At 38.0% G+C, this 27,847-nt stretch overlaps 2 protein-coding genes across 9 annotated transcripts in view; one reads left to right on the top strand and one right to left on the bottom strand.

The window, feature by feature from the left end:
• Positions 1-26,518, bottom strand: part of HERC4 (HECT and RLD domain containing E3 ubiquitin protein ligase 4) — an 89,019-nt gene extending 62,501 nt beyond the window's left edge. For 2 of the 8 annotated variants that reach the window (XM_039546945.1, XM_039546952.1), the window contains exons 1-9: positions 26,478-26,518; positions 24,967-25,063; positions 22,971-23,071; positions 20,374-20,656; positions 11,470-11,629; positions 8,806-8,882; positions 6,454-6,675; positions 4,456-4,547; positions 373-503 (exon numbers count right to left, since the gene is read on the bottom strand). In XM_039546945.1, the coding sequence (XP_039402879.1) occupies positions 373-503; positions 4,456-4,547; positions 6,454-6,675; positions 8,806-8,882; positions 11,470-11,629; positions 20,374-20,599 (908 nt within the window). In that variant the 5' untranslated portion in view covers positions 20,600-20,656; positions 22,971-23,071; positions 24,967-25,063; positions 26,478-26,518. Of the gene's footprint in view, positions 1-372; positions 504-1,087; positions 1,212-4,455; positions 4,548-6,453; positions 6,676-8,805; positions 8,883-11,469; positions 11,630-20,373; positions 20,657-22,143; positions 22,287-22,970; positions 23,072-23,807; positions 23,957-24,002; positions 24,022-24,504; positions 24,642-24,966; positions 25,064-26,477 lie in introns of those variants that run through there. The other 6 variants (XM_039546949.1, XM_039546950.1, XM_039546946.1 and 3 more) reach the window with 6 other exon arrangements.
• Positions 25,055-27,847, top strand: part of MYPN (myopalladin) — a 133,122-nt gene continuing 130,329 nt past the window's right edge. The window contains exon 1 of the mRNA XM_039546939.1: positions 25,055-26,174. The gene's annotated coding sequence lies outside the window, so the exon portion shown is untranslated. The remainder of the gene's footprint in view (positions 26,175-27,847) is intronic.

Genomic DNA, 27,847 nt, shown 5'->3' with positions numbered 1-27,847 from the left:
TACACATCTTAATTGTTCAGGATTTGGAGGGGGTTTTTTTGTTTATTTTTTTTAATGCTTGTTAGATATTGTTTATTGCCTTCACTTAACGTGAAAGGACCAGAATTAGGGAGGCAAGGATGGACACAGGTTAAAAATAAATGATTATTGCAGTTGTTCTGTTTAGAGAGTCATACATCTTGGTGGTACAATTTTCTTTATTTTTTTATTTAATACTGTTTAAGATAACACATTTAAGTACTTCAAGTCTAACAATTTTGTCCTTACCCCTTATCTTTAAGGGTCAGAGTTCAGATACTTCACTATACAACTGGATGCTCAGTGTACAAAATATTTTTGCCATTCATAGCTCTAGTACAGAATGGATCTTACCTCCCACAAGCAATCTGTGTGACAATACTTCCCATAAGTTCAAAAACTTTCCTTGGGTTTATCTCATGGCTGGTAGAGTTATGACCCAATTGTCCATAGCCTCCAGCTCCAAATGTAAAAACCCCACCTTCCTAAACAAATATATTTAGATTAAAATTAGAATGCATTTAACAATAAGAATCATCTATTGTACAGTTCTCCTTTCTTGGTTTATATAATTTTAACAAGATAGTGGAATAGAAAAATAAGGGTACTCATCTATACAGGGTTACAAATTAATTCCATTTATGAAAATGTAGTACACCTATCATATATTACACCACTGTTAAATAACGTTTTTGAAATTTCCACATTATTACACAACAATTCTGCCATTAACATGAAACTAAACCTTGTTTTTCCTCTTTTCCACAGATGAACTATAATTGCACATAAAAACTCAAAAAAACCAGGAAAATCCTAAAATTAATTCATAAATATATTTCAGAATAATTTCCAAATAGGAAGCTGCCCTCCTCAAAGAAATGATGCAGAGTATGATTGAAAGCATTAGCTTCATCATTTGAAAGCACAGGATATCAAAAAGTTTCAACATGGTTGTAAGGCAAGTTCAATTTAAAAAAAATGTTTTTGATTAATTTAACAGGAAATTAACCAAAAACCATAACAGAAGAATGTTAATCAAAAACGTTTTAAAAAAAGTTACGCAACTTACCTTCCAACAACTGTGAAAAATTTCCATATTCAAATGCTTTCAAATTGCAAAGCTGATTCTTTCAATTCTACTCTGCACCAGACTGGATCTCTGCTGGAAATCGTCATTAAAATGGCAGCATCCGCTGAGAAAAACAGCCCCATTCACTGAATTAGAATAAACAGTGCCAGGTACTTCTACATTCTGGAAGGGCTTTTAAAATACTCTCACATACAACCAGTTTCTCCACACACAGAAGATATATCAAGACCCTAATTTTGCAATGTACAACATGCAGAGGGACTGCTGGGCTTGAAGGGACTACAGAAAAATCATGTTAGTTTTAGTATTTACAGTAAATTAACATAACTTAATCCATTCACTTTAATTAAAGGGATAGTGTCAACTTACACTTCTTGTAAATCTGAGTTAACTATTTTACTAATAATGCCTTAGTAAAAGGAAAAAAGTTTAAAATACAGTCTACTGGTCACTATTTTGTTTATACTGTGCATGTCTTAACTTGGACGATAAGTATCAGTGAAATCAGTTTCAATTTCAGGATTATAGTGGTGCCAATATTTGGTTCACACACACTTCAGGGTAATATTTGGTCATAAATAATTGCTTCTATTGGACATCTTTTCCTATAGTTATGGAGAGATTTCTATTATTTGAACATAAACAACACACTTAGACATATAAACTGAAGGTAAGTGTCAGTTGTGGTTCAGTTTTTCACCTTTGTATAGGACTGAGCTACAATGACATAAAACTAAGAACCCTTCAAATAAAGGATGTTTCTTTCATGAGAGGGCTGAAGCTATTGGTAAAACCCTGAAGGAAGCTCATACTCTAACTGCTTGCACAGTAGTTACCCTGTGGATAACGTCGGACAACTTCCACTATTGCCAATTACTTACCATTTACAAGTAATACTTCTGCTGAATTAAAATAAAATCCATCAACCGTACAATCTAATTTGGAACTAACCTTGTAAGTGAAAACTTTATGACAAATGCAGTAAAAGTAAAACCATCCAGCTCAGAACTTTATGTTAGTATTTAGAACAGTGCACTCTAAAGCTCAACTATCGCAGAGAGTTTAAATAATGCCATAAGCAATGTCGTGGTCACAAAGTGTTTTTAATAATGTAAAATCTTGCAAATTCATTTTTAGTAAAGCTGACACACACTTTAGAGCAGGGGTTCTCAAACTTGGTTCGCGGCTTGTTCAGGGTAAGCCCCTGGCGGGCCGCGAGATGCTTTGTTTACCTGAGCATCCGCAGGTACGGCTGCTCGCAGCTCCCAGTGGCCGTGGTTCACCGTTCCCAGCCAGTGGGAGCTGCGAATCAAGTCTGGGAACCCCTATCTTAGACTGAAATCTGGTCTACGTTTACAAGTTAGGTTGACATAGCTATGGCACTCAGGAGCATGTAAAACCTCTTCCATCATTGTAGGGAGCATCTACACGATGGTGCTACAGCAGCGTAGCTGCAGCACCAAAGCTGTGCCACTGGACCAGATGGCATTCACCCAAGAGTTCTGAAAGAACTCAAATGTGAAGTTGCGGAACTATTAACTAAGGTTTGTAACCTGTCCTTTAAATCGGCTTCGGTACCCAATGACTGGAAGTTAGCTAATGTAACGCCAATATTTAAAAAGGGCTCTAGGGGTGATCCCGGCAATTACAGACCGGTAAGTCTAACATCGGTACCAGGCAAATTAGTTGAAACAATAGTAAAGAATAAAATTGTCAGACACATAAAAAAACAAACTCTTGAGCAATAGTCAACATGGTTTCTGTAAAGGGAAATCGTGTCTTACTAATCTATTAGAGTTCTTTGAAGGGGTCAACAAACATGTGGACAAGGGGGATCCGGTGGACATAGTGTACTTAGATTTCCAGACAGCCTTTGACAAGGTCCCTCACCAAAGGCTCTTACGTAAATTAAGCTGTCATGGGATAAAAGGGAAGGTCCTTTCATGGATTGAGAACTGGTTAAAGGACAGGGAACAAAGGGTAGGAATTAATGGTAAATTCTCAGAATGGAGAGGGGTAACTAGTGGTGTTCCCCAAGGGTCAGTCCTCGGACCAATCCTATTCAATTTATTCATAAATGATCTGAAGAAAGGGGTAAACAGTGAGGTGGCAAAGTTTGCAGATGATACTAAACTACTCAAGATAGTTAAGACCAAAGCAGATTGTGAAGAACTTCAAAAAGATCTCACAAAACTAAATGATTGGGCAACAAAATGGCAAATGAAATTTAATGTGGATAAATGTAAAGTAATGCACATTGGAAAAAATAACCCCAACTATACATACAACATGATGGGGGCTAATTTAGCTACAACGAGTCAGGAAAAGATCTTGGCGTCATCGTGGATAGTTCTCTGAAGATGTCCACGCAGTGTGCAGAGGCGGTCAAAAAAGCAAACAGGATGTTAGGAATCATTAAAAAGGGGATAGAGAATAAGACTGAGAATATATTATTGCCCTTATATAAATCCATGGTACACCCACATCTCGAATACTGTGTACAGATGTGGTCTCCTCACCTCAAAAAAGATATTCTAGCACTAGAAAAGGTTCAGAAAAGGGCAACTAAAATGATTAGGGGTTTAGAGAGGGTCCCATACGAGGAAAGATTAAAGAGGCTAGGACTCTTCAGCTTGGAAAAGAGAAGACTAAGGGGGGACATGATAGAGGTATATAAAATCATGAGTGATGTTGAGAAAGTGGATAAGGAAAAGTTATTTACTTATTCCCATAATACAAGAACTAGGGGTCACCAAATGAAATTAATAGGCAGCAGGTTTAAAACAAATAAAAGGAAGTTCTTCTTCACGCAGCGCACAGTCAACTTGTGGAACTCCTTGCCTGAGGAGGTTGTGAAGGCTAGGACTATAACAATGTTTAAAGGGGACTGGATACATTCATGGTGGCTAAGTCCATAAATGGCTATTAGCCAGGATGGGTAAGAATGGTGTCCCTAGCCTCTGTTCGTCAGAGGATGGAGATGGATGGCAGGAGAGAGATCACTTGATCATTGCCTGTTAGGTTCACTCCCTCTGGGGCACCTGGCATTGGCCACTGTCGGTAGACAGATACTGGGCTAGATGGACCTTTGGTCTGACCCGGTACGGCCTTTCTTATGTAGTGCCTGTACTATAAACATGGTTTATGTAACTTATGATGAATGTGGGTCTTTATTTAAATGTGTAACCTTTCTCTTACTATTATCATGATTTCACAGGCCATATTTTATCCATCCAACTTTTAAGAAATAAATAGAAATATTGCATTTAGAGACTTTAAAAGAGCATTGTTCACTGCTACATGAAGTGCCTAAATTAACAAATCAGACGATACTTTAAGTACTGTACCTTTGTAAGAGCAGCTGTATGATCTTCTCCACAACAGATGTGAATAATTTTCTGAGATCTTAGGGACTTCAGCAGATTAGGAACATACCTGTCTGAAGGTTTTAATAAAAAGTTGGTCACATTATGATGTCAGTACATTTAACGTGTTTTGAAAAAGAAGTTGCATCAAAAAGCTCTGTCTCCAGATTTAACTTTCAAAATTAGTGATTTTAGCCAAATTTATTAATTTGTAGGATTAAAAAATAAGAACAAAATACATAGGTGAGAGGTACCATATAGAAACACTGTATAAAAAATATTCATCCTGAATTTTGAGAAACAAAGGATTACACTCCTTAAAATTAAAGGCACTGGCTCATGAACATTATCCCACAGATCATGAAATACAATGCAGTACATTAGACCTAAGGTGGACAATGCAGGAGAGATTATCCCATGCACATGTTTTAGATGATGAAAAATGTTAATTTGTTTTTTTTTTAAAAGAAAAGTGTACAGAGGTAAATTACCTTGAATTTGCACACTCCAGGAGTTAAAAAAATGTTTATACACAGCACATGAGATACTGTTATAGCAATAGACCATGTTAGAGTTCATGTTCGTTTTAGAGGCAGAAGTCAATTTCCCTGCAGATATAACCGACTAAAACAGCATTGTCATCTAGTTGCACAAGGGAAAATTTGTAAACTAACAATACTAAAGAAATGTTTAAATGTACAATGACAAATTGTATAACTTTATTTAAAAATAATTCTGTAAAAATGTATGCTTTATCAGTGCCTGATAAAAATGGGGTAATGTGGACTCTAAAGAGCATCTACAAAGACTATGAAATGTGATTTTTCATTTTCCACCAGACTGATTAACTGTGAAAACATGACCACTAAAAACCAGTTTCATTCTTTCTAATTTTCTCATTGTAAAAAGGACAACCATATTTAAAACTATTACTTCAGAAATATGTTTCAGTTGTATTGTTTTTTATTGAGAGATTTTAGGTAATTATACATTTTCCCCATTCTCCACCTAACATGGAACCGAAACACATCATCATTTCCATAGCTAACTGCCTCATTAACCAGTTCTCAGCACAATTAGATGAAATCAGAACAAAATGTCTGAGATTAAATTTGGTAATTCATAAATTCTGCATCTGTAGATTAATTTACAGACTATATAGTCCCCAAAAGGGGTCATTGGGGGACAGAAGACAAGGAAAATATATAATGAAAAAGATACGTTAAATTTGTCTGTGTATACTATTATCTAATAGACTTTCTGAGACTGCTTTTAACCGATAATGTGATCATTTACCAAAAGGTAGATTGTTCAAGTTCTAAGCAACTGAACAGAATCATTCTTGCTAAGTTAACTTAAAAGAGCAAAGGAAAGGTTAAAAAGAAAAGAATGAGAGCTCAAAGAGCTCAAACACTTTTTCATTCATAAATAGAAAGGGAAAGGGACTCAGCAGAATTACAGGACAACTTTGTCAGTGAGAGCTTTTACCATGAAGCAATGAGACAATATCTTTTCTATTTTCTCTTTTGTATGCAACTATGACTTCAGCTCTCATGAGCAGTATCTGACAGGACTGTCTGGATGATCCTGTCCCATTTCCAGGGACCCAGTTATACCTGACCTTATTCTGGAGTGGGCAAAAGAAACACAGGTTACACACTTTGGTCCCACTTGATAAAAGCTCAGCACATATGCAAATATTGGAGTCAGGGCCTTACTTGCTAATTTACAATACATCCTTAGTCTGTCAAGAGGGAAGTTGTCCTGGGTTTTGAGTTACAAACTCAATCCAGGGTGCCCAGGCAATAGTGAAAGTAAAACCAGACACTGAATTAACGAGACCAGGATGTTTATATAACTCTGCTAGTCAATGATGGGGACAAGAATTCCAATTTGAAGATTATTCCAAGACACTCAGTACAAGGCAGAGCCACAATAAAGACTTCCAGTGTGAAATATTTTGAAGTTACAACTACTCACCATTTTCATCATTAAGACCAAGTTGACCAAATTTGTTGCGTCCCCATCCAAAAATGGCTCCAGAAAGAGTTAATACAAAACTATGTGCTCCTCCTGCTGCAATTTGTGCAAAAGGGATTCCCAGTAAAGATTTAATCAGTTGAGGTGAAGTCTGCTTTTTAAATTCATAACCTATACCCAGTTGGCCATATTTATTTTGTCCCCAGGAATAAACTTCACTTCCTGTTAAAGAGAAAAAAAGATCTAAGATGAAGCAGGATCAACATACTTTAAACATAATTTAAAAGTGTGTTCAATCCCTTTAACAAAAAAGAACAAACTCATGACCTTTCAAAAAATTAAAACAGCTGGACTATTTTGTACAGGGAATTCAAATAATTTCAGTAGTTCAGAGATTTTTATTGATTTGGTCTTTCAAACTCAAAACTGATTGTAATTTGAGACTGAAGTCAAATCCAGATGTCAGACTAATTTGAAACTAATATTTAAATCAATTCAAAAACTTGAAGGTTGCACATAACTTTTTCACATCAGCAGCACCAGCTAATTATTAGCCTTATCAAGGAAGATGGAAATGGAACAGTACGTGCTTCCATTACTTATTAAAAATGCCACTGAAATGAATACAAATATTGATGTAATTAGTATCAAATAAATTTAATAATTTTGCTACTGAAATGATAATTTACAGCATGAACCACCATTCTGTAACTTTACTATCCACAATAGCTAGCATCTATTGGATAGTTTAAGAAAAGAATTATTGCATGAAGTTTTGAAGCCTTTTCAATCAATGTTACAATGTTTCAAATTTTATCCAATTACTCAGAGAGATCACTACTTCACACTTTTATTGGCTCAAGTTAGAAATACTCATCCATACACCATTTTTAAAAGGGCAGCCTTGTCCACTACAGTAAGGAAGTTTTACAAAAATTACTCACTATTGCCAACATTTTTTCAACTCCACCCACATCAGCAACATTGCAAAGCCCTAGAATGGACGGACCATTGGCTTTTTAAGCACAGGCACTGATTAGACCTGTTCTGAGCAGGCTTAGACAACACGATTACAAATACTAGAGGCCCATCTACACAATGACTCCCAATGTTGCTAACACAGGTGGACCTGAGTCAGCACTAGTAATGGTCATATTTTTAAAAAAAATTTCCCTAATGTAGACAAAGATAATATGGCAGTTGTGTTGAGCTCTTTTTTACAATTAAATATTCTGTAAGAACAATAGCCCTTTGCAGGTATAAAACTTTTTTTTTTTTTTTGCTGTGCCTGTCAGGAATTGACTCTCAAATAGCATATATCAAAAACCAAGTGTACTTGTCACAAATTATTAAACTCAATATGTAACAAACAAAAACAATTCAACAACTGTTATAAAGATTTGGTTCCTATAAGCTGACAATATAGGATGTGAAGAACAATGATGGAGGCAAGTGATGCACGTTTCTTTGTTTTTTACATAATTGTCCATTTGTAAGTTCAACTTTCATGATAAAGGGGTTGCACTATAGTACTTGTATGAGATTAATTGAAAAAAATTTACAGTGCAAATATTTGTAATAAAAAATAAATATAAAGTAAGCATGGTACACTTTGTATTCTGTGTTGTAATTGAAATTAACATATTTGAAAATGTAGTAAACATCCAAAAATATTTAAAATAAATGGTATTCTATTGTTGTTTAACAGTGCGATTAATCCAACGATTAATTTTTTTAATCATTTAACCTAGTATGAACCAATCAGCTAATAACCAGGCACTTTACAATCATCACTGACAAAGCTGGCAAGACTCAGTTCAAGACAACTGAAAAAACGAGAACATGAATGACTTATTGAAATAAATGGGACTACTCATACACATGACATTATGCAGATCCATAAATGTCTGCAGGATTAGGGCCATAATGAACATTGTAAAATGCTCTTATTCATCAAGATCAAGTGATAAATTGGATTTTCACATTTTGATTTCCATAATACTCTCAAAGAACATCAGTAAAACAATTACATAATTTGGAGACTTGTCATACATTTCATTATTTTCTTTTAACCCTATGTCAATTAGAGAGTAGCAGAGAAAAATAATTCTAGGGCTATCAGGACAGAGCTATGTTTTTATAATAAATATCAAGTAAAAAATTCACAATTTTTTTATTAAACATAAAAAGGTAACATAGCTAAGGCAATAGGAGGTGGAACTTGGCACAGTGTCAAAGGCACCTTGGAGATATATTTTAAAATGTGGTTCCTTCTTAAAAAATTTCAATAAAAAACCCTTTTGAATTACCCCATAGGAATTCACATAAATACCGAAGAACAACTTTACTTACCTTTTGAGAGTGCAAGTGAGTGACAGTAGCCACAGGCAACTTGCATTATTTGGATATCTGATAAGCTTTTGATATTTCTATGGGATTAAAAAGCAGAAGGAATTAGACCACCAGATCCTGGCACTATGAAACAGTACAACATCTGAAGGAGGAATAATACAGAAATACAAGTTAAACCTTTCCACAAAAGTAGAGCTAAACCTACTTGAAATATTATAAAACATCTTTTAATTTAATTTGTAAATTACAAGGTATTAATCCAAAACTCTGGCTAGTTGGAACCCACAGAAGTTTGTTACTGAGTTTTATTAATCGATCAGAGATTCCTCTGCAGAAGTAGGACTTTTGTTTGGTGTTATCTTGTTTCAAACTTGGGAGTTTTGAAACTGCACTCAGGGGGGCCAGAATTTCACCCTAGGAATATAACAAGCTTAGGTGAGCTGTCTGACCTGACAATCTTACTCAAAAACCTCTAAGTGCATATAAAGATGCATTAAATCAGGTGCCAGCCCATGCAAAGGCCTCTAGGCCTCAACTGAATATTGACCAACACATAGCTGGAAACCAGTCTGGCTCACCTGTGTGTTAGTATTGTTACCATATATGTTACGCTGATAAGAATGTGTTCAGACTTGATTAAATGCTTGTAGGATGCAGCATGTACTAATCTCAGCTTTAACAGCCGCACCTCATGTTATAAGTTTATAGTGTTTGCATTGTAATCCTCTGTAATTATATGAGCCCATGTCTACACTACAAATGTATGTCATTTTAATTACGTTGCTCAGGGGTGGGGAAAATCCATACTCCTGAGCAACATAGTTATACCAACCTAATCCCCAGTGCAGACAGAGCTATGTTGACAGGAGGACTTCTCCTGTTGACATAGCTACTACCGGAGATGGAGTATTTACTCCAACAGGAGAAGCTCTCCCATTGGCATAGGTAGCATCTTCATTAAGTGGTATATTGGCCCCTGGGGTGTTGTAAGTGTAAAGAAGTCATCAATCAAACAGAAAAGGAGCCTTAATGTAAAATGCTGCCTTCCTACAGAAGGTGTTAGGTCCTACCCACCAAGAAGGCCCATTGAAACCAAATGAGCCATTGTGAAACATCAAAGAACAATTACTTGGTTAATAGTATCAGAGGGGTAGCCGTGTTAGTCTGGATCTGTAAAAGCAGCAGAGTCTTGTGGCACCTTATAGACTAACAGACGTTTTGGAGCATGAGCTTTCGTGGGTGAATACCCACTTCGTGGAATGCTTTTACTTGGTTAATTGCATTCCTCCCCTCACCCATGAAGAGGAGACGTATGTGAACTCATCCCATCAGCTTGAACTCTGGGGCGAAAGGAATAAAAATATCCCACAAGAAGAAACTCTCTCTCTCTGCTGCTTGGACTTTGAGAGGGCAAGATTTCTAAGCATACATCAGAGATCCCCAGCTGCTTAGGCTGGGTTGGCCCTAAAGGACATATAGAGATTGCATATACAGCAACTTCTGTCACCTTTTGAAACACTAAGGCTAACTCATTAGTATGTGTATGTTTATCTGCTTTAACCATGTAAATAACTAAATTTGTTTTTCTTAGTTAATAAATCTTCAGTTAATTTATTGTAGGACTGGCTACCAGTGTTGTCTTTATTATAAACTCTAAAGTGGAATTAACATGGGATTCAGCATAACTCCTTAATGTTGTGGTGATTTTTGGTATAAGGGACCATCTATCCCAAAGGCAAGCTTGCAGAGGTGGCAAGATAGAGTAGGAGTACCCAAGGGGACTGACTGTGACTCCATGTTAAGCTGTTAAAGTGCCTGAGGAGTTTACTGTCAATACTTGGTTGGTGAAATCCAAGTACAGAATTTACAACCAGTTTGGGGTTTGTGCTCTGCTTCTTAACAGTCTGTCCTGAAGTTGGTACTCAAACTCTTGAGCCAAGCTAGACAGCTTAATAGTGATGATTAAGAACCCAATCCAGCAAATACATACAGCTTTATCACCATCATTTCAACATTCCGTTGATTTAAATAAAACTACTCATGATAATAAAGTTGAAACGTGCTGTATCAGGACATAAGGTTAAGGTATACCAAAAATATTGCTTAAGTTAATAGGGACTGTTTGGTGGAGATGCAAAGCAAGCATTTCCCCTGCCCCCCCCACCCCAAAAAGAAGACGACGACGACCACACACACAACATAACCAGAAGGTATATTATTCCAACTCAGCTAAGTACTTCAGGTGTAAAATTAGAATAAAGATCAGATTGCAAACATATCCATTTTCGTTTACCCACATGATTATTTAAAAAAACAAACAAACAAAAAAAACCCCAGGCAAGTTCCTAAAACGTTAGTTCACTTCAATTTTTTTAAAAATAAAAGCCAGTAGCATCTACTTATCTTAATTTGTGTTTTTAAAACTTCCACACTTCTCTTCCAACGTATTCATCTACCAAGTACGCACTGAGTGACTTGGGAGGAGGTAATAAAAATCATAGGTTCCACAGCTGTTAAGTAACCTTCTATATTTTACAGAATTACTTGACAAGTATTTTAATTATAGAATGGTTTGAGTAGTTTCACTTACACGTCTTTCAACGTAACAAGTTTTCTTCCAAAAAAAATATATACAAATTTTACTTTGATCACTTTTTTATTTACCTGGGTATTCTGATACATTCCTCTGTTCCAGGCAAGCCAAGCTGTCCATCAGTAGCAAGACCCCAAGCATACACTTGGCCCTTGTCATTTAATGCTAGTGTGTGGGCTTCTCCACATGAAACAGACACAATATTTTGGGCATCCAGGGCACCAACATGCTCTGTAAAAGTAAGAGAGGAAAGAAATTATGTTCTAATATATGACAGTTAAACAAAAAATTTCCATTCCTGCCATTGTATATTAAGATATTAAATGAAATATCATGGAAAAATTAGTCTAAAAGCATGCCAAAATACCTTTATTAATGACATAACAATCCAACAAGGGCAAGTTAAATCTCACCCCATTATTATCCCATATAAACAGTGACCAGGATTAAAGTATCATTACAATACAAGGGCACTCTATCAACTGGAATGCACGGAAAATGCAGGATAATAGTAACGGTTCTCTTCTAACCTTAAAAATCTATGAAAATGAATGCACAGACTCAATTAACATTAAGGTGATTCTTATTGAATGATTAAATGTATAGCCATTATATAAGAGGAAAACATTCCATTACGCACTGATTATCATCATCATCAAGAAGTCCTTTAATAGCAAGGCACAATAAGGCAGGTTACAGACTAAGGCCACCATCCTGCAATGGACTCCACATGGGTGGTCTTCTGCATGCATGCACAGAAGGATCAGGGCCTAAAAGCTAAATTTGATGCACAGATTCACACAGTAGACCTCTGAAAAACATATAGTGAATTAAGGACATAAGACTCCATTGTTAACCTCTCGTTTGTCACTACTCTGTGTGTGCATATCTTCAGATATGTTTGGCTGTACTCAAAGTGTGCACTTGTGCTGGTCAAATAAGCTACATTCCCATGCACTCAATAGCAAACTTGAGAAACTGGGCAGTTAAACAAAATCATTAAAAAAAATTGAAGATGTGGTTTTCATAAACTACGAATTAGTTATAGACTGAGAAAGAATGCACTGGGACATAAGCTAATGCAACACCTGATGGGAGACTGTGAATGGTTTCAAGGACAAACTCTGAGAAGTGATGGAAGGGACAGAGAACCTATTAGAATCAAAGCTGTTTTCAAAGGTCATTTACTATACATTAAATGATTTTAAATTTCAATTATAAATAGCTGATTGGATTCAAACATTAATAACCCAAAAGCTCCAGCACTAGACTACTGCATGAGAACCATAAAGTCAAATTGAGTTGTCCTTTAATTTTCCAAGCAAAATGAAGTGCAAAAAAAGTAAAACAGCATAAAGTTAAGTCTAAATGATATTTAAAAAAAATTGTTCATGTTTTCATAATTTATGATTGTATTAGTAGTAGTACAGGTAAAGCAGATGTTTTAAGATAGATTTTTTAAATCTCTTAACATCCCTTTAAAGGAGAAGACATAAAGAAAACCATAATAGTCAGAAAAGGAATCCAAGGTAGTAGAAACTGCTTTTGGTAGCATTTATGGAATTAAAAAACAACTACCCGGTATTTTCCTCCTCTCTAACTTCTTGTGTTCAGAAACCTCCAGAAATTTTTATTTCAACTTCAACAATGTTATGAGGCAATATCAGAGTCCTGTCATTAACACCAAAATGTTCATAAGTGTCCATGAATCATGTGCTCATTTTAAGACAGTTTATGCTCAATTTTCTAAAGTGCTGACAAACGAAAGCTGTGAATCCTGAACACCTTTGAAAAATCAGGTGTAAGATGTCAAATTAGGCATCCCAAAATCAAAGCACACAAAATAAATGAACATCTGAAGCGTAGTTTTCTAACATGCTGTGTTTTTCTTAAAGCCCCAGATCCTGGAGTCCTTTGAATCTCAACTTTCATTTTTTACAACATACTTTCTATGCCTCATGGTTATTGGGAATAGTCTGAAAACATGACTGGAGTGTAAAGATTCAGAAACCAGAAGGCTAATAAAAATAAATTTTAAAAATCACTTTAAGCCAATCATAATTTCTGAACATGAGTTTGGCAACTGAGTGACTGCAGCAGTTACAGAATGCTTATAGATAAGTTAGCAGTTGGCAAGCATACATAAGTACACACATGCTCGTAAGTGAAAACAAACAGGAAAACACTCTCTTTTACCCTTCCCTCACATACAGTCTTCTACAGAACATAAAAATAACTTGAATGGTAAGTGTAGCTCTACCCTAAGCATTCCCTGTACTGCCAAATAAGAGGTAGACCAATATTTCAGGTATCTGGTCATTTTATAAATAAGTCGAACTGGGGGAAAAGATAAAAAGAAAATAGGAGCTCAGGAAGAAAAATGTTGCAAAACAGAAATAGTTTGTAAATTTCATGCTCACACTTGTTCCTAATTTAAAAGTTCCATTTGGTGAGATGATTAAAACCCACTAGTAATCACCAAAAAAAAAGAAAGTCATTAAAAGTGAAAGCTTTTATTCTGATAACCCCAGACAAATCCAGGAGCTTGCGGCACTAAATGCTAAAGGGTTGCAGAAACGAAAGAACAATTTGCAGCAATTATGCTGTCAAACTCTCCTGCTGGTCTAGTGTCCCAGCTTCACTACCACTGGAAGCAAAATGAACTAGTTATTTGGGTGTAAATAATTATTTCTGAGAAAGAGTCCTGTGATCTTCCCAAAGCTCACAGCAGCACCTCTCCCCACATAAGGAAAGATTATGGTACAAAAAGACAGAACTGAAGAATATCAACTAATCTATTTAAAGCCCTCCCAAATCCTTGAAGAATGAATCCCTTTTGGAGATCATGCAACTACTACTACACAGCTCTGTCTTACCACTTAAGCAGGAGACCCTGCTACCCACACTACTTGGCTTTTCCTTTATGGAACACACAGCTAGGAACCACTTAAATAGCAATAAATGCTAGTATTCAGGACCTGTAAGTATTTCTGTTATAAACACTAACAACAAGATAATAACTTGGCTTTAAGGCTTCAGACCAATTTTTTAAAACGCTTCCAAACATGAACAATTTGATATTTTCTTCACACTCTTAGTAATTTGGTGCATTTAAGTTATTTAAAAAATTAGAAACAGCTTGCTTTCAAACCCTCTCTCAACTCCAACAGGTGCTAGTTAAACAGAGCCTCACAAATTCACTTTTGTTCATAAGAGGAAAATGTCATGCAGCAGTCCCTAAGACAGATACATTTGGGTGCATAAAGCAATCCACTATATCGCTTAAAAACAGAATTTTTGCACCAGTACATTGTCTTTTAAGTTTGGTTTATTTTCAAATTAAAATGACAAAGATACAGAAAGTTCAGTGAATAATTACTGTGCACACAAGTCATAGTTAAAGCACACACAGTATATTTTAAAAGGATCTATATGTTTATACCTCATAATGGAATGTACATCATATACGGTAATCTAGTTATACAACCTCTCATTTACAAACTATTGTCAGTGATCTATGGATTAATAAAAACATCAGAATGGCCATACTGGGTCAGATCAATGATCGATTTAGCCCAGTATCCTGTCTTCCAACAGTGGCCTATGCCCGGTGCTTCAGAGGGAATGAACAGAACAGGTAATCATCCAGTGATCCATCCACTGTCACCCATTCCCAACTTCTGGCAAACAGAGGCTAGGGACACTTCAGACCATGGTTTTGCACCTCTGGCTAATAGCCATTGATGGACCTATCCTCCATGAACTTATCTAGTTCTTTTTTGAACCCTGTTATAGTCTTGGCCTTCACAACATCCTCTGGCAAAGAGTTCCATGGGTTGACTGTGTGTTGTGTGAAGGAATACTTCCTTTTGTTTGTTTTAAACCTGCTACCTATTAATTTCATTTGGTGACCCCTAGTTCTTGTGTTAAGGAAGTGTTATTTACTCCTCATATTTACTTTCTTCGCAGCAATCATTATTTTAATAGACGTATATCATATCCCCTTTAGTCATCTTTTTTCCAAGCTGAAAAGTCCCAGTCTTATTACTCACTCTTCATATGGAAGCCATTCCACAACCCCTAATAATTTTTGTTGCCCTTTTCTGAACCTTTTCCAATACATCTTTTTTGAGATGGGGTGACCAGTTCTGCATGTAGTATTCAAGATGTGGGCATACCATGGATTTATATAGAGGCAAAACGATATTTTTTATCACTTTTCTTAATGATTCCCAACATTCTGTTAGCATTTTTGACTGCCACTGCACATTGAGTGGATGTTTCCAGAAGAACTATCCACAATGACTCCAAGATCTCTTTCTTGAGTGGTAACAGCTAATTTAGAGCCCATCATTTTATATGTATAGCTGGGATGTTTTCCAATGTGCATTACTTTGCATTTATCAACACTGAATTTCATCTGCCATTTTGTTGCCCAGTCACCAGTTTTGTGAGATTGCTTTGTAACGCTTTTGCCCTCTGCTTTGGACTTAACTATCTTGAGTAGTCTTGTATCATCTCCAAGTTTTGCCACCTCACTGTTTACCCCCTTTCTCCAGATCATTTATGAATATGTTGAACAGTACTGATCCCGGTACAGACTCCTGGGGTACACAACTATTTACCGCTCTCCATTCTGAAAACTGACCATTTATTTCTACCCTTTGTTTCCTATCTTTTAACCAGTTACTGATCCACGAGAGGACCTTCCCTCTTATCCCATGATAGGGTTTAGATAAAAGCCTGAACATCCTCAGATAAAACAGTGCCACAGAAAGTCATACAAAATACGTGAGTATTTTTAAGCAGCATAGGGGTTCCAACAAGCCACATTTTTTAAAATTCTACAATTTAAAAAAAGTCGGTCTCAGTATGGAAACCTCCTTTTGTATTAATTCTAATAGCATTAAAAGACAATTGTTTCATTTTGCTGCTTTGCGTGCAAAGGTAATAAAGGCCCCAAGTCAGTTAATTATTTTTCCAAGATGGAAAAAAAAATGTCTATTGCAAGCATGCTATTTACAATCTTGGTCTTGAAAATGGTCTTCAAATTGTGTCATTTACTGGACAAGATTAACATATTCAGATCTTAATAGCTATTTAAAGATAATTCACAAAAGTCATATCCTGCTAGCTTAATCAACATGCAAGTTCATGCCAGCAAATGCTTGCTAGCAATTAGAGAAGCATGTGTTAAAATTACAATGAAGCTTGAGTTAATCAGTTTAATATCCACTTACCAATTTTTTTTAAATAAAAAAATACTTAATTTTAAAAAGCTAAATAGCAACCATCTAGAAAGCAACTTAGGAAGCAGCCCTTTAGAACTTAAGTTCTAAATAAAGACACCACCCAATAAATGGACAATCTATTTGAAAATCAAATAACCATTTGAAAAAGTTTTTTTAAAATCTGATCGTTACAAGTAATTTCTAAAATTCCTATATCTGACATATATTAGAACAAAATATTTTCCTCCATCCAGTTTGTTTACCTATTGCATTTGACAACTTTTTATGCTTAGTCAATTTCACTGTATGGCAGTAGAATGATGACACCACTCACATGTACTACTCTGGAGAGAGCTCACGTGTTTACTCCTCCACAATCCCTGCAAGACGGTGTTTGCCAGTAACAGAAGCAGCAAAGCTGGTATGAAAATGCAGACATAATACGCAGGAGAGGAGGAAGGAATGAGCCTGAATTTGTTTGGCATTGTGACTTTTTAGGCTTACCCAGAAGACCCTTCCTAACATCAGTATGGAAGCTAAAAGCTCCTTATTTTAAAAAAAAAATCAGGACACACTATTCAGAGTATGCTTTCAGAAATTTTATTTTTCTAATTATTTTAAACGAAAACATGAGAGTGCTGCTTTAAACAAACTACCTTCCCATCCCCATGATTAATTAGAAAATAAAAAGCTCTTTGTCTCCTAAATAATTGCATGTTAACGTATTGTTGGCCAAACTATCATTTTTGCCACATGATCCCCCATCATGTGGAGATGTTCCTTAACTTGTGGGAGGCAGATTCCCCCCACATTGATATCCACTGTGAGCAGCTGGGTTACTGGGACTGTGGCAAAAATGATGATTTGGCCAACAACCTGTTAACATGCAATTATTTAGGAGACAAATAGCTTTTATTACATGCATGTCAATGAAATGGCTGAAGGATTCATACAGCTGTAGATAGAGTGGTTCTATACTGGGTCACAGATAGCTGTGCTAGGTCCCACGATCATGCCTGCCTTAAGAAAGACCACATTGGTTCTGCTGTACTCTATGGTTTCTTCAGCAATCAAAGAGAGGAGCGGTTTAACTCTTACTGACTCATCTCAGAATTCAATAGCCTGGACAGGCTGTTTCCCACTTGAAGGCTTATCATTAGGACACCTTTCAAACTTACATGAAAGGGGATCTAGTTAAACATTACACCAATCTCCAGATGTTGCTCTATGTTTGCTGTTTGAACTATATTGAAGAAGAGCACCACCATCACCTTTGCCTCCAACAACTGAAACTGTGGTGTGTTGTTGGGTTTCTTTGGGGGTGGGGAAGTGGTGTGGGAAGTGTTGCATACTATGTATATTTGGACTGTAACCATAATACAATTTTAAAAAAGAATGAAGCCCAACTGATGGAAGTACAGTGAATTATGCTAAATTAATTCCTCAAAGGATTCAGATCAAACATCTTTCACTTTCAAACATATAGCTAAGGTTCTTCTATGGCAGTGGTTCCCAAACTTGTTCCGCCGCTTGTGCAGGGAAAGCCCCTGGGGGGCCGGGCTGGTTTACCTGCCGCGTCCACTGGTTCGGCCAATCGCGACTCCCAGTGGCCACAGTTCACTGCTCCAGGCCAATGGGAGCTGCTGGAAGTGGTGGCCAGTATGTCCCTCGGCCCACGCTGCTTCCCGCAGCCCCCATTGGCCTGGAGCACCAAACCGCAGCCACTGGGAGCCGCGATCGGCTGAACCTGCGGATGTGGCAGGTAAACAAACCGGCCCGGCCCGCCCAGGGCTTTCCCTGCACAAGCGGTGGAACAAGTTTGGGAACCACTGTTCTATGGACATCATCAACATACTTTTTGAGAATTTGCCAATGGTGCTTAAGCACTCTACGGTATAAAATAATTTAAGTTTAGAACAGCAACAACAAATCAGAAACATATAAAATAGGAAACTATTCAAACGAGGGGATTTTAGGTATTCAGGACTATTCACAGAGGAAGACACTGAAAATTATTATGGTTTGTCATGTAACTGGCAAATTATAGTGCTATGATTAGAGCCCTGTGCAGATACACAATTTATATCTGCAGATATAAGCGTAGCTGCAGGGCTCTAGTGACAATGAGCCAGACCAGCAGGACCATGGCCAGTGACTCAGCCCACGCAGCTTCTCCAGCCCTGCCTCACTGGTAGCTGTCTCTAGTCACACCGGTGCATGCAAGCAGCTCGCACGCTCCCAAATAGGAGTCCCAGTCATGCAGCGGTGTGCAACTCTTGTCACTAGTGTGTGCAAGTGGCCCTTGTACTCCTGTCTGGGAGCGTGCGAGTTGCTTGCACACACTATAGTGACCAGGTACCGCTGCCAGTGACCTTGGTGCCCACCACAGTGGGCAGGGCTAGAGGCGGCACAGCCACACCGGAGGAGCTGCCTGGCTGCGGTTCCTGGCTTGGTCGCTGGCCATGGCCCTGCTGGTCTCCCTCATTGCCACTAAAGCCCAGCAGCTCCATGGCTATAAATTGTGTAGCCATGATCTACTGTTCTATGAGATAATTGCTTATATATGAAATAATTATCTATATATTAAATGAAATTAATTTTCATAATGGTATAGTTCTAAAAGGTAATCTCACTAATATGTTTTCTGGGTAAATATACTGTAAATGAATACTTAAATGACTAAAGAACTATAAACCAGCTATTACATGTGGTGTGAAACTGTAAAAAGCATGGTCAGTCTTGAATCTAATATTTAATATTTTAGTGTGCCCTAGACGGAAGAGTGTAGCATGCACATATCAACAATATCAGCAAACAGAGAAGGGAAGAATGGCAAGCACTGTGGAACAGAATTAAAACTACAGAGTTGTTAAAGAAACAGAAGTTAACAGAAAATGGTTTAGTTATAATAAATGAAAGGTTTTTCATTTAGAGAATGTTACAGAAAGATCTAAGCATGACAGACAACTGGAACTTAGCCAGGCAAAATGATGCATTTAAACAACAACAAAAATCAAGTACTAAGAGTTACACTGGGATGTACAAACTAAGGTCTTTAGCCTAAAAATTGTTCTGTCAGAGGGGACCCCCACATCCACATACAGACTCTTTGACAAGGACAGGGGTCCACCTATGTAGAGCAATTTGCAGGATTGAGGCCTAAGGTTCTGTGGCCTGCAATGTGCAGGAGGTCAGAATAGATGATCATGATGGTCCCTTCTGGCCTTAAAGACTATGAGTCTATCACATGGGAACATGACATAAGTAATTACCTTTTTAAAATAACCTATTAAAATTATAACATATTTACTAGATTTAGAGAAGTAATGGCTAAGAACTGACATGATAATTAGAGAATCCAGACAAATAATGGCTAAGAACTGACATGATAACTGTATGTACCTATATATAACCAATAAAGTAATAATAACTTAATTTCAGGCTAAGTGGTAGATAGCATTTTATAAAAATGAGATCAATGAGGCTGGGTTGGGTAATTATATATCTTCATAGGATTTAATATGCTTACTACTTTCTACACAATGAAACAGAAGTACAAAAATCAAAACCATAAAAAGGAAATCTTTGAAGTCCCAATTCTGCAAATATGCACGTGCTTGGGACTACTCACACTCAGAAAGTTAAGCACATGTAAATATGTTTGCAGTTCTGAGGCCTAAATGTGGTAACTAAAGTTAAAAACAACACCCACACAAAATCCACTCTTCATTACTTTTAACTTACCTGGTCTCTTTCTGGATTTTTCATGCCCTAATTGTCCTAGATCATTACATCCACATGTATACACAGTCCCATCATCCAGGGCAAAAACAGTGTGTCTGAGTCCACATCCTACATCTCGGACCTTTTTATTTAGGAAAAAGTCACTTTTTCTGGGTTCTAATACAATCTCTTCATCAATTCCACCCAATCCAAGCTGTCCAAAGGATGCATTTCCCCAGCACAACATGGTTCCAGTTGTCTTGATCAGTAAGATCTTGCAACTTCACTGTTCAAAATGTTCCTTCTGTGACCGTGTTCAGGGGGAAAAAAAATAAAGTACCGTTATGAAGGAGCCAATACTTAAAGCAACACCCTACGTAAACAAACATATACGTAAACAAACATTTGCTTTTTCTATAGCAAAATCTTTGATAATTGAAACTGAAAGACTTTTGAAAGTCCAACTTACTTGTCACTCTTTAAGCTCTTCGTTAACTTTCTGCATTACTCTCAATTTGGAGACAGATAATTTAAGTCACTTTCACTCAGTGGATTTGATTTAAATCAAATTTATTTAAATCATGATTTAAATCACTAATAAAGAAGACTCGATTTAATAATGGATTTCTACGTAAAAGCTCATTCTTGTTGTTTGTTATAACCTTAATACATATTCTTCACAGGTAGAGGAACTTCATTAAAATATTCCCAAACTGGGTCTCTTTTATGGCCTGCTGCCATTATAGGTTTTCCCTTCTAGTGAGAGACTGCTATGGTAGATCTCAAATCAATGAAGGCTACATTCAGAAAGACTTCAAGACTTCTGGAAGATGCTGCTCAAAAAGTTTCACTTTTGTTTCTACTGCCTATCCCTCCCTTCTCACATTTATCTCCAGATTTCTTCTCCTTGTCCAGATCTATTCCACTCCCAACAATCTTCTATTCACTGAACTTTTTGAAACTTTGCACTTTTAGAGAGAGGTAAGGAACTGACTCAGTGTACATAAATTTGCAGAGGGACAATAGGGTGGAGGTCTGTTATTTCTCACCTCTATATATTATTTATTTTAAAACATTTTTGCTGTTAACAAGCATATTATCTCTGGAGACACAAATCCATAGTTTGAGAACTGCAAAACTAAGCATCTCTGATGGTATCTTCTAGACTGAGCACTGAGTCCCATTGGGTAGATAGAAAGATTAACCTAAATAATCTATACAGAAGTCCCTGGAGCCCCATAAGATTAGGCCCCTAATCCATGAACTACTAGAACTCATTTACAAAACTTTTCTTAAACACTACATGAATATATTGTCTCATACTATAGACTTAGAATTTATAATCCCTATTCTATGATGAGGTATCTTTGAGCTATAATGTATCTATCTTTAGATAAAATGCTTTTTGGGGGAAAAAAATCTATCCAAAAAATCCAATTTAAATAAAAAAGATCAGATATTTTAAATTTAAAATATCTAATTTTTTTTAAAATCATTGATTTTTATCCACCCTGTTTTCACTACCAGGATCCAAGTGTTGCAGTATTTAGATTTCAGTCACCACATGGGAACATTTATTGGTTTAAAGATAACTATTTCCTTTGGTATTTTCTTGAAAATTTAGAAAGATTTCTAACATTTTCTAGTCTTCGGTTTTATAAAAGTTTATTTTAACAATTTATATTTTGGGCTACATTTAATTTGCCAATGCCCTTTAAAAACTTCAATGATGTTCTATCAACTTGTATAGTTGATAATACAAATTGATGTGCCAATAACTATAATATTTACCATGTACAAGTCTCTTGACACTTGACATTTTAAAGTTGTATTTTTTATATTAATCAGAACCTAGACCATGATCCTGCACTCTGATCCAGGCAGATGGACTGCTCCGTCCCGGTGCATTTCTCTGGAGCTTCACAAGAGCACAACTGTCCATGGAGGCAAATCACAACGTAAACTGAGGCCCAAAGATGGCAACCACTTCTTTGAATTCACCTTGTTAAGTTACATCCATGGACCCAAGATCATCCATCCCTGCTCCCTGGATCCCATTTTTAAGTTTATACAGACAGATTACAGCTCGATTTTGAGAAGACACAATGGAACATTTCTCTCTTCTTTTTGGTTTCCAATTTTGTGTGAAGTATTTGTGATTTAAAAACAAAAAACAAGAACTGATTTCACAGGAAGAGGAATTTCCCCATATTTTTAAAACAGAACCTACAAATATTCTTGATTAAAAATTACTGCAATTCTTCATCAATTAACACTGTAATCAAAATAGCATGACATTTACAAAATATTACATCCCGAAAGATCCTCATGTGCTTTACAAACTATATAAATACAGCATCACACACAGGGTTACTGTTGCCAACTACCACACTGAGCACTGCATAATAGCGAAAGGGGTGACATTATGGGCAAGGATAACAGAGCAAACCATTTCTTTTACCAAAAGTCAATATGCAAAAGATAGAACATGGACTTTCACAGTCTCACTGTAAACAACCCAAATGCAGTAACCTATGTGGAACTCAATTCATCTGTCTCAGAAGGTTAAAGCATAACCAGATAGAGATAGTTACTTTTCCCGTAATCTATTATCCTACCACATTCAGAAGAGGATGCTCAAAATGACGTTGGCTTGACTTGGGACATAGTTATAGATCCATCACAGATCCATATAAATGACTGCCATACAAGTTTCAACCTGTAATACAAAAGAATAGAACAGATATACAATTGTAGTGATCCAAGATTTCCACAATCAAGTACGCTTCACAGCTGCTGGAAAAGGAAAAAAAAATCCACAAATTAATTATCTTTTTACCAGAATAGACTGCAGAACAATCAAGTCTAAAAACATTAATTTAAAGGAAAAAGGTATTCTAATATTTTCACTTAACTAGAAATTTAATTTAAACCCTAACTTTATTATTCTGCAGGAAAATATTTATGAAATTTAGAAAATGTCAGGACTTAATAGTAGTGTTCTGCACTTCTGTTATGGTTCCAGCCAAGGATCTGAAAGGCATTTATTTTCTAGCAAGTAATCATGAATCTCCATGCATTTTATTTTCAAGTCTGAGTCACTATTTATTGAGACATCCACTAAAAACAGTGTGATACTGACAAGGAACAAATGGGAAAGATGGGGGAAGCAACCTCCTACTTTTCTAGAGCAAGAAACAATGATGGGGCCAAAGGAAGAGGCTGGAAAATTCCAGTATGCTTTAGTGAATTATATTTACTTGCTGCACACACAGTTAAGAGCTCTGAAAAACTACAGCATAAACCTAGCAGCTTAAAAGGCTACAGTATAGACTATAATTCTTTCTTCTTGTAGGCAACATTCTGCATTCATGGAAAGACTGACAAATTCTGAATCCCATTTTCAAACATCCCACGCAGAATAAATAATATTTAATATTTATTGTATACAGTACCTTTCAGCCTGAAAGATCCCAGACTGCTTTACAATCAACGGACCAACGAAACACAACCTTACTGTAGATAAAACTAGGTGCACGCAAATTTTGGGCAAGCCTGCTGATACCAACTCCGGCTTGTGAAACAGCAGCCCGGGGTCTTATACTGCCCAGAGAAGTCTAGATCTTTCAGGTCTGTTCAAAACCACCCACCAGTACAAACTGCGCAGTCCGTCACGCCCCACTCGCAGCACACGGGAGGAAACGGGACACCAGCCACCCCCGAGGAGCGGGCCCCCAGCCGGGCAGCGGGCTCCCGCCGCGCACAGGGAAATCGCGGTGGAACATGGTCCCGCAAGCTGCTATGGCCACGGGTGTAGCGCAGTTCGGGGCGGTGAGTGAATCTGTCTGGGGCCCGCCGACGGGGCCCGGGCTGTACTGGGCCGGGCGCCGGCCCTGCAGGGCTCAGAGGAGGCGGGAGCCCGTCCCGCTCTGTGCGTGCCGCCGGGCAGGGCGCCCGTCCCACTGCGCTGTAACTACCGCCCCGGGGGCACCGCAGGGACCGGGCGCCGCTCCCGCAGAGCTCATCCCCTGCCCCTCCCACCGGGCCGGCACGGGGCCCACACGCCAGAGCGGAGCCCGGTCCCAACCGCCAGGCCCGGCCCCCAGCGCACCCATGACCGGACAACGAGCCTCTCGCGCCGGTGGAACTCACCGGAGGGCCGGGGAGAGCCGGGTCACAGCCCCGCGGGGACTCCCGAGAGAGGGGACCCTGCTCCGGCGAGGAGGGAGCACCAGGAAGAAGTGACAGGCCTCTAGCACCGCGGCTCCGGCGAGGCTTCCGCACTGCGCATGCACCTCGCCCCGCGCGTGGCGGGAGGGACTCGCTCCCCCGTCAGTGGAGCGAGCGCGGAGAGACCCCGCTGAGACCGGCCCCGCCCCACTCGGGGCGAGGACAGGACTCCCTCTCCCGCTCGCCCCCAGGCCCGGCCCGGCCCCGCGCGGAAAGCGCGCCCCGGAGCCCAGGATGAGTTTGCAGAGCTGGTAAAGGGAGCAAACTGAACCGGAAACCATCGAGCGGAGCCCCCCAGTGCTTCAGGGACCGCCTCTTCCCAGAGCCCCCCGGCAACTCACTCCTACTGGGCGCTGTCAATATCCGGCTTTCAAACGGTTTTACCTTCGAACAACGTTTTGTTCATACTTCTACCTCCCTTGTCCGCTTTCACTGAGTCTGAGAAGACAGGGTCCTGGTGAACGTCCCAGATCTGTGACTCCTACATGTTCAAGATACAATATCCAATGTCAACTGATTGTCATGATTAGAGAGAAACTTGTGGTCAGGCTGACGTAAAATCGCTCTGTGTCAAGACTTACTTAAAGATGGTATTGAGATAGATAACAGTTTACAGAAGCTCACGAAAACAAACAGAATCAGATGTACTACACTATATCCTATGGTTTTCAAAGTATGTATGAACATGGAAGCAAATACAGAACTCAAATGAACTTTGCCCCCATGACACTAGATGCCCTAAAGTAAAGGTTGAAATTGCCTTTATGGAGGAAAATAACTGATATAGTTAGATAGCCATAAAACTATCAATATTAAGTAATTCTGTGTTATTTGGGTTATATTAAATTAAAATTATTGTCAATTTCCTGTCCTATTGTTTGGGAGAGTAGCAGCAGACACATCACAGACATTCAGAGAAAAGGCAGCAAGGGAAGCCTACACACAGCAAAAGAAGGCCTGGAAATGAAGCTGTGTGAGAAAGCAAGGATAGGGAACTTTGGGGGCAGAATGCTGTTTGGAAAGAAGCTTGGAGCTGTGAGTAAAGAAACTGCCACCTGTTCGATTCATACTTTGTTCTGGGAAACAGTCCTTTGTGTACTTTCTTTGTAAATAAACAGGATTGCATACAAGGAATATCTATCATCAGTTTCTCCTCCTAATAGAAACAATCTGCAAGCCCCTAAATATTGGCTAGCCACTCATGCCCAAAGGTGTAATACCGGTGGAAATCATTACAAATCAGGCTTTTCCAATTTTCACCAAAATCAGGAGGGTTCTTGAATCTCACCTGAGTGTGGGGCAGGGTGAGGGGCCTGGCTGGGTGTACAGTTTGGCCTGCCTAAGCAATGAAGTACGTGTGTGATCCTCTAGTATAAATATTAAAATGAATCCAACCCCTGAATCATAGTGTATTGGTAGCATTATAGCTTTCAGCAATTTCATCCAAGATACATTAAGCCAGGCTGCAATATGTAGTGTCAGATCCTTACAGGCTTGCCAGTTGCAGCGCTGCATTCTACAAAGTCAGCTATAATTTGCTGGCCTGGATGGGATCCCCCACAGTGACTATCATATAAAGGTCTGTGGAGGAGGTAAGGAGACCCTTTCTACTTCCCTTGACCTAGCAGGTCAAGATCATGTTAAATATTAAAAATAATTAGTAATCTATTTAACAATCCTCAGATAAATATCTATCTTGTACATAATTAATTTAACTCTCTGCTTTTGAAAGATGAGGCAACACATTTTTCCAATAGGTTATACAATCTGTGAACAATATATGTATAAATATGCAGGTGTTAAATTAGCCTAAAGTGAATTCCTCCATTGTCCCCTGTATGCAATAGGAAAAGAATTACAAGAATAACATTAATTTAAGAAAATATAAAGTCTACCTTGATCAGACTAATTTCATACCAATATCTATTTTGGTATGCAAAATGTATTACAAATCAATCAGACAATTTACTCTTTGAGTTGAGGTGATGATCCACCATTGGCTATGATGGGCCATGACCATGTCTCAACCGTTCTCAGATATTTCAGAACAGGCAACAGGGGTCACCATGGTAAATCCCCCACCCCCAGTACATTTGGTCTATGGAGAAGTTCTAGAATGAGAGTATGACAATGCTTTGGTTGTCCAATGAGTTCTATTTGTTTTACTACTTATAATCAACCACAAAACATAAAGCGCTAAGCTTATGTCATTAATATGCTAAAAGAAGTAAAGTGAGGTGGAGACACTTTCACAGGCATCAATGTCTTAAAGTTAAATAATAGATTTCTTAAATGGTTTGCATATACAAGGTTTGTGTATTCAAAAGAGTCCTTGGAAATGGACAAAAGATCTTTCAAGTGCACCGATATGCATCCATGCAAATTAGGAGAATAAAAACGGAAAAAAATAAACAAGTTTGTTTAATGATCTTAAACAAATATATTGTGACCTGAAAATACATTTATAATTGTGAACTGATTTCTAAACTGGGAGATTAAGTTAATGTGAATGAATTAATGCCTGGGCACACAAACCCTCTGGGAACTATAAAAGGAGGGTGTCTTCAGTTATATAGGGAAATATAATGGGATTTGATACTGGATTTAAGGCTTGTCTACTGCCCAAAGAAGTTGCATCAGGTTAAACCAGTTAGTTAAACCAGTGCAACCTTGTGTAGAAACACTTGTATCAGTTTAAACATGATTTACAGCAATTTAGCTTGCCCCTGTTATTTAAACTGATGTAAAAGTGTTCATACACACACATGACCCTAACAGCCCCCTTATGCCAATTGGCAAAGGGCATGCTCAACACGCTGTTGTCAGAATATTTTGCCAAATAGTGTCTTGTAAGGTATGAGATGACAACTGGTGACACGCTGGTCATGAATATCATTGCGTGATGTATATATGGGTTATTTATAAAGAGTAATGTAAGTGTGCTGGAAATTTGTTGTTAAAATATATTTCGGAGCCAGTAGATAAACTAGCCTGCCTTAGACAAAGGAATGTGGATTTTACCCATCTGCCTGGCTTGATTACAGGCGGAGGACAATGAAAGTACATTTACATATGAGGTAAATAAAGCAATCAAACAAACAAGTGGCAGGGGAAACAGTATCAGGGCCTGGTCGGGGAACACACAGGAGCCTGAACCCCGAGGAGGTCTTCCTGGCTCTTGAGACAAAAACAATGGACTTCAGGAAGTATAAGGGGAGCAAAAATTCATTCTAGTTATCTGTCACTCAGGGGGAAAGGAGACAGA

Source organism: Mauremys reevesii, linkage group 7 (assembly GCF_016161935.1).
Source record: "Mauremys reevesii isolate NIE-2019 linkage group 7, ASM1616193v1, whole genome shotgun sequence".
NCBI lineage: Eukaryota > Metazoa > Chordata > Testudines > Geoemydidae > Mauremys > Mauremys reevesii.
Note: the sequence above shows the minus strand (reverse complement) of the source record. Positions and strands in the feature narration are given on the sequence as shown.